Below are 7,758 nucleotides of genomic sequence, written 5' to 3'. Positions count from 1 at the left end.
GAGGGAAGCAGTGGTATGCTAGGTGGGCACACAGGACAAACACTGGGAACTGGGGGCAAGTGAGCAGGCAGGCATGCGTGTGTCTCTCTGAGAGAAAGATGGGGGTAGGTGAGGACTGGCACGGAGACCAGACCAGCCAGGACCGGGAACAGGCATGAAAGAGAAGGGCATTTGAAACCCACACCAGCAGCCCAGAGCCATGGGTCCTCGTCAGCTCTGGACAAGCCCCACTCAACTCAAAAAACCAAACGCACGGCCAGCGAGTCAATTCTGACCAGCCCCTGTGCATTTCTGAGACTTTAACTGTTGTACGGGAGTGGAAAACTCCATCTTAATTCGACAGAGTACCTGGAGGTTTTGAACCGCTGACCTTATGCTTAGCAGCCTGATATGTAACCCCTAAGCCACCAGAGCTCCAGCACTAAATAAGCAGGAAGTTCCCAACCCAAGGCACTCTGCTACAGTGGCGTTGAGCCAAGATGGGGATCTGGAGCCCATGCTCTGAAATGCCCAGATTGTCCTTCCAGAAAAGGAGCCCTGGTAGCACAGTGATTAAGTGCTTGACCCCTAACCGAAAGGTTGGCGGTTCAAATCCATCCAGCAGTGTCACGGAAGAAAGGCCTGGCGCTCTACTTCTGAAAAACCCAGTCGTCGCAAACACTGGAGGGTCCTGTGCTGTTCGGACGGGTCGGGCTCACCGTGAGCCAGCATTGGCTCCGCAGTGCCTGGGTTTAGGAGACTGGGGAGCCGTGACTCGGAGCCCTGGAGGGAGCAGGGCTCCCGCCCAGCCCGGTGCCCCCCTCACCCGGAGCCACTGCTCAGCCTGGTCCTTGCTCTGCAGCCCCAGCACGATCACGTCGGCGTTCAGGGGCGTGATCTTCAGCTTGTGCTCCTTTTTCCGCACCTGCTTCTCCTTGTGGACGACGCTGCTGCCCACCAAGCTCACGTCCAGCTGCGGGCTTTGGTCCTTGGAGGACTTGTAGCACTGGAGGGAAAGAGGAGGGATACCAGGTCGCCAGGTCTAGACAAGTTCCGCAAAGGGAATGCCTCCTGGCAGTGCAGGGCCGCCCACAAGAGACCGGCTTTACCCCAAGAAAGCCACAAGTAGGACCTCCGGGCAGCAGGCCCAGACCCTTCTCCCACAGCACTGGCTCTGGTTTTCAACGTCAGAGGAGGGGGCCACGGGTGGGGTCTCCTCTCACCGGCTCAGGATGCTCTGGGCCCTTGCTTGTTCAAACCGCACACGTCTTGCTCCGGGGCCAGGGCGGCCCTGGAAAGGTGTCCCAGGTGGGCAACTCTCATCTAGCTGAGGTGGAGCTGACCTTGGACATGTCCTGTGTTTCTAGCTCAGCTTCCTGGGAAGGGACCCACAGAGAGCGAGCGGAGGCTAAGCTTGTCTTATGAAAGAAGAGGGATGAGAATCCAAAGACCCTGGGGCACCAAGCGGTCTCCAGCCCGAAGAAAGTGCATCTGGCTCTCGGGGAACCCGCATGAGCAGTAGCCAGCAACAGGGCTGGAGACCCTCTCTGGATGGTGGTAAACAAAAAACAAAATCTGAAAAAGGAAGAAAGAAACAGCTCATTCACTTATACACACAAAATTCTGCATCTCCTGGCCTGGGGGTGGGGGTGGTGATTGATGGACACTATGACAGCCGTGGTGCCGGGGAAAGATCCATTCAAGCGCACCCCCACAGTTCTGCACAGTTTCTGATCAAAGAGGTTCCAATCCTGAGGAGCCTGCTGGTGTCGTGTGTGAGAAGATAGGCTGCTCACCGCAAGACCAGCAGTTCAGAACCCCCAATCGCTCCGTGGGAGAGGGAGGAGGCTGTCCATTCCCTTCAATATGGACAGTCTTGGAAACTCACAGGAGCAGCTCCATTCTGTCTCACAGCATCACTCATTTTGAGTCGGAATCAACACCCTGGCAGGGAGTTTTGCGAAGGCATCGCGGTACCTTTGCTCTGTTGTCTGGTACCTTCCAGAAGCTTCTGACTCATAGTGACCCTGCATCCAGCCGAATAAAACATTGCCCAGTCCGGCATCACCCTCCCCGTCCTTATGGTCAAGTGAATGGTTACAGCCCAGGTGTCATTCGATAGGAAAGTCCTGTCCCTTGGGACCCTCCCTGCCCCAGGGATTGAGGACGACAGGGCGGGAGGGCCACTGACCAGGAGCCTGGTGTCCTTGATGACGCAGAGCTGCTTGGCCCACTGGCCCAGCCACTTCTTCCTCCACAGGAAGGCGCAGATGCGGGCTTCCCGCATCAGCTCGATGCCGGCCTCGGGTGAGGGCCACTGGTAGGGGGCCGACTTGCCCTTGTTGCTCTCCTCTTCATCATAGGACTCGTAAGAGCTGCTCACAGCCTCTCCGTCCTCTGTGAGGAAGACAGGCCTGCTCAGGACCCCGCTGGCCACAGGGCATTTCTATAACATGCCTGGGCCAGGAAGGCAGCAGGCCCTGGGCCACAGCCCACCAGCCTCTTGTGTCCTCGAACCAGCCTTCCAGTCACTGACCTCAGACCTCACTGGCCCTAACCCGTGACCACGGCCCACAACACAAACAATTCAAACCCAAGCCTCTCCCCTGGCCCTTTCTCCCTCACATCCTGCCCTGCCAGACGCCCGCGGAAACTTCAGACGCGACCCTGCCGCGTGCACCGACTCGCTGTTGGCTCTTGAGAAGGCCTCCACAGCCTTCTGAGCCTGTGTTTCTTCAACCGAGGGGAGAGGGGACAGATGGGAGGGCTGTGACTCCACAGAAACAGGGGAAGATAAACCACCACAGGAAATGGCATTATAGGATGAGGCCACCACCTAGCCCCTGAATAGTCCCCTCCGAGCTGTATCCTTTCAAAGCCCGCCCCCAGCCCTCCCTTCTCAACAGCCCTCAGTGCCAATTTAGCTCCTTTTGTCTGGTTTCTCCTGGTACCCTTGCCTTTCCGGGTGGCATTGAGCCAACTTCACGGTTTTGCTTTTTGTTTTGTTTTACAAGAACTCCCAAATGCTGTGTTCCTGGCCCCACTGCCAGCAGACTGACTACCCAGGGGTGCGGTGGGGAAATGCAACCACCTTGAAAATCAGGACATGGGAAGAGGCCCTTGGGGACCCCTGTAGACCAGGGGTCCCGTCTATCAACCTTGGGCCTACTCCAGGGTCTGCCTGAATTTCCCTGTGGTCAGGGAGCTCACTGCCTCGCCATTGCTGGGCAGCCTTAACAGAAAATGGGTCCAGAATCCCCTGTGACTTCCATAAGGGGGGGTGTCTTTGTTGTGCCCCCCCATAAGGGTGAGTGACCCTCCCCTGTCCTCCACATGACTCCCCCTGGAGAAAAGTGACAGCCCCACCCCACCCCCTCACTTCCCTCCCCTGCATCCCAAGGAAACAGGCCCATACGTGAATTAGAATACAGGAAAACCAAGCGAGTGACCCAGGCCACCACAGTTACTCTAGCCTCATTGCCAATGAAAATGTGCTTTGCTATTTCTAAAAATAACACTCGGAATAGCTTCACATCAGGTTGCTTCTCATGCATCCCTTCCGTGGCTTTACTAGCACAAAGCAGCATTGAGAATTGTATACCTAGTCACCAAGCGGAGATTTAAAGCGCTGCCTGGTGGGGCCTCAAACTCTCCTGCTCTCTGGTGGCAACATAAATTAGCACATGCCTCAGATAACCAGCCGGTGGGATGTTTTATGAGTCATAAAAACACCCGGGCCCTTTGACCCAGTAATCCCAGTCAGCCCAGGGAATGCGTGCTCAGAAACTAGCTTTCTTTACAGCAGGAGGGGAGGTGACATGCATCAAGATAGCCCAGTAGCGGGAAGGAGCTGGGCCAGCCCAGTACCGCAGACCACACAGTCAACATCCACACAAGCACCCACGCCTGGTTTGCAGCCCCCGAAACTCCTGAAGATGGAGTGGTGGGTGGGAGAGCGGAACGGCAGGAAGAATTCAAAACGGTCGCTCAGTAGGGTGCTTGGGTCAGGGTGGTTCAAACACAAACAAAAACCCTTCTCTGTCTTGGTGGCGTCGTGGTACGCGTTAGGCTGACCTGCGGTCAGCAGTTCAAAACCCTCGGCTGCTCCAAGGGGGAAAGGTGGGGCTTTCTACTCAGGGCAAGAGCCAGTCTCAGAAACCCACAGGAGCAGTTCTCCCCGTCCTGTAGGGTCGCTGTGAGTCAGCATCGACTCAGCGGCGGTGAGTGTGGTTTGGTTTGGAGATGAAGTAAGAGGAATGCAGCCAGGCCATTGGGCACCTTGTTCAGTTACAAAGCCCAGTGGCGGCAGACCACAGTGGTTAGGGTGACTCCCTTGCTTCTTGGTGCACCTGTGGGTTTCCCATGCGCCTCATGGAAAACTCTACAACCTGCCCACTGTGTTCCGTGAGAGGAAACAGCACATCCCAGGACCTCGACAGCCTGGGAGAAGTGTAGAGCAAGTATACGAGTCCATTAGGAGCGCTGGCGGTGTGTGTGTACTGGTTATGCACTGGGTGGCCAACCACAAGGTCAACAGTTTGAAACCACCGGCTACTCCGAGGTAGAAAGATGGGGTTTTCTACTCCCATAAAGAGTGACAGTCTAGGAAACCCTCAGGGGCAGCGCTACCCTGTCCTATAGGGTCACACTGAGTTGGCCATCGACCCAGTGGCAGCCAGTTTGGGTTTTGAATGTTAGTTTTATTGAGCATAAAGCTCATTGCCACCGGTTCTGAGGTGCGGTGTCCTCACATGGCATGTTCCAAGGAAGGGCCTCTCCAGGCTTTGGAAGCAAGACCACCACCAGGCCTTTCTTCCACCATCCCTCTGGGTAGACTCGAATCCCCAACCTTTTGGTCAATGGTTGGGCACTTAGCCCTACGCACCAGCCAGGAACTTAAATGTAGGCTCTTCTAAAAACAGCCAGCTGGCTTTGGAGGTCTCATGAGGGTGGGAGACCGGGTGCTCAGATGATACATCCCCAATGGACGGCACGCCTTGCCCCAGAGCAGAGTCCTGGGGAACAGAGGCAGGGCAGGCGTACAGCCCCCTGAAGCTTCTGGCTACTGGTTCAGATGCTGTGGGCTCCACTGCGTTTTACTCCTGGGAGGACGGCACACGGGCGATCATGCAGGACCTGGGCCTGAAGACAGGGAGAGGGCCGTGGACATGCTCACAACATGCACCCCACGAGGTAGCTGGTGGTGTGCACATGCAGTACCCAGGGTGATGGTGGCATAAACGACGCCTTCGGGCACCTGCACCCAGCTGGGGCCTTCAGGAGCGGGGGTTCTGCATGGTCGACCTGTAGGATGCCCAGAGGCACAGATGGAGGGGGTTGGGGTGGGGGGAATGGAGAGAGGAAGAGACAGCAGGTACCAGGGCAGAGTCATGGGGGTAGTGACTGCAGTGCCTGCCACCAGGTGTGGGAACTCTCTATTTGCCAGCCCCATCACACCCGGAGGTGACCACAGGTGTGACTGAGCCACTAGTAGAAGGTGGCGGAAGGGACAATGTATCCGTAGATGGGTTGTCTACTCTTTTGGCAGAGAACCCTGGGCCCTATTGCACTGGTGAGCCAAACACCAGAAGGAGCCCGGCCATGGCTTGTACCTCCTGTTAGCTGCCATTGAGGCCCCCCTCCCCACTTGTGGGGACCCCATGAATAGCCTGGACTGTTATCATCCAGGGGGGTTGTTGCTGTCTGATTTTCAACGTTGACCACCAGGTCTTTCATCCTAGCACATCTTTTAGAATACAAACTCCCAAACTTATTTGGCTTAGTGCCTCTTTTCAGGAACAAAACAATTACTCAGCACCCCCACGGCAACAAAAGACTTTCATAGGCTAGCCCACAACCGACTTGATGGAAGTGTGTTTGGTTTTAGATCTTCTTAGCCACCTACTCCCGTAGAGAGTGGCAGTTTCGGAAATGCCCAGGGGTGCTTCCACTCCTGTCCATAGTCAGCAAGGTCTTGTGGCAGTGAGGTTGGCTTTGGTTCTAGGTCCTTCCTGCGCCCCTAGGGGGCCAGTATCACTCACACTGGGAAACACTGGTTTGGAAACAGAAGCTTGTTCAAGCATCGAGCGAGCGTGTCAGTCTGTCCCCAGGTTGCCCCTGGGGAGAACTGGCTAGAAATGGAACCTGGGTTCCCCCGAGCTCATCCGTGAACGGGAATCAGGCTGTTGCTGTGTTGCTATATGCTGCAATTGTGCCGCGATATAAGCAGCGGCAGTTGGCACTACCCCATACCCACTGGTCCTTTGTCCTTCAGGGCAGCCAGACAGGCCATCAGGGCACTTGCTGGGCTTTTAGGAGGGCAGGGGAGCCTGAGGGAGTGAGCAGCTTGGGGTCGTGTGGCCAGAGCAGGGCTGGTGTTCAAGCAAGTCTTTCTTCCAGGAAGTCAGCAGACATGCTGTTGGCCAACCAACCTGAGCGCAGGTCCCTGTGCTGCTGCACACCTGTGCCCCTCACAGGGCTCCACTGGAGCTCTGGCGTGGCCCAGGGAAGTCCTCCTTCTTTATGAGTGGGGCCACATTTCCCAAGCCTTCCTCACCCCACATCCTCCAGATGGAGGACAGGCACCCGGCTGTTTGCTCAGACGGGACTCGCTCCATTGCTGCGCTCTCCTGACCTGCTCCCCACAGTGAGTTCACACTGCCCTTGGGGTAGCCTCAGTGCCAGCTCCCAAAACCCACCCTCCCAAGCCGGCTGCTGTTAAGTCAGCTGTGACTCGTGGTGACCTTGTACGTGTGAGAAAAGAGGTGGGCTCCGTCGGGTTTTCAGTGATGTCCATCACCCAGCCCTTTTCCTTCTAAGACGCCTCCGGGCAGACCGAACCCACTGCCTTCGGGTCAGCAGGGGAGCACATGAGCGGCGTACATGACCCAGGCACTCCATCATAGCCACTGCCGCCACCACACGAATTCAAAGCGAAGGGACAGATGCCAAGACGCCCAGGTCCACCCGGCACCGGCTTGTGTTTCTCACACCGTAGGGAGCGTCTGGGAGGCAGGCCCCAGCGGGTCCAGCCCACACCTGGAGGGACTCGCCTTGAAGGGGCCAGGGGTGCTGTCAGAGGTGAGTCACCACCTGCACCTTCAAGGTGTGCCCCGACCCCAGCGCCACACCCTCGGCAGTGAAATCACAGCCCGGATGGATGGTGACTGGGAAGGCTCACAGGCTGGCGGTGGGACAGAGAGCCAGTGGTGTCTGCCTGCAGCCAGCCTCTCACCAGAGGCGCCGCCCAAACAAGCCCTGGCCTCCCACACAGCTCCCTGGACCAGGGCGGGAGTGAAAGTCTGAAGATGGGAACACCCAGGTCCCGTCGCATCCCTGCTCCCTCAGCAAGGCTTCCCAGTTTCCCAGTCAGCCCAGCTGCCTCCCTGCACCAAGGCCAGGCATCGCCCACGATTGAAAGATGCTCTCTAAACCCCTTGCTCGCTAGGGCTCGGATCGACTGGGCGGCAGTGAATTCTTGAGTTGTTTAACGGAGGAGGAGGTAATCAGGGGAAAGGAGAGTCCTGCAACAGTCCAGCAGCCTGGGGACCCATGCCGTACCACCTCTTCCAGAATCGTCTGGGCCTTTCCATGGAACAGAAGAACCCCTGTACCAGAAGCCCTGATGGCTGGATGTCCTCAGGCTGAGGGCCACTGCCAATAGCCTGCTCTCCACTTCTGCAATGCCTGAGGGACCCTAGTGGACTCCGGCTTCACACAGAGAGAAGTCTGGGCCTTCTGTGACCTACAGGCTTCCTCTCCCAGTGGCCCCACCTGCCT

General features: G+C 57.1%; 1 protein-coding gene across 1 annotated transcript in view; it reads right to left on the bottom strand.

Moving 5' to 3' along the window:
• AFAP1L2 (actin filament associated protein 1 like 2) overlaps positions 1–7,758 on the bottom strand; it is a 110,977-nt gene that overhangs the window by 13,005 nt on the left and 90,214 nt on the right. Inside the window, exons 6-7 of the mRNA XM_045291310.1 lie at positions 2,171–2,396; positions 806–985 (exon numbers count right to left, since the gene is read on the bottom strand). Coding sequence (XP_045147245.1) covers positions 806–985; positions 2,171–2,396 — 406 coding nt within the window. The remainder of the gene's footprint in view (positions 1–805; positions 986–2,170; positions 2,397–7,758) is intronic.

This window comes from Echinops telfairi, unplaced genomic scaffold (genome assembly GCF_000313985.2).
Source record: "Echinops telfairi isolate 266 unplaced genomic scaffold, ASM31398v2 ScPeMD7_70;HRSCAF=299, whole genome shotgun sequence".
NCBI classification, from domain to species: Eukaryota; Metazoa; Chordata; class Mammalia; order Afrosoricida; family Tenrecidae; genus Echinops; species Echinops telfairi.
The sequence above is the reverse complement of the archived record's forward strand: the minus strand, read 5'-3'. Positions and strand labels throughout refer to the sequence as shown.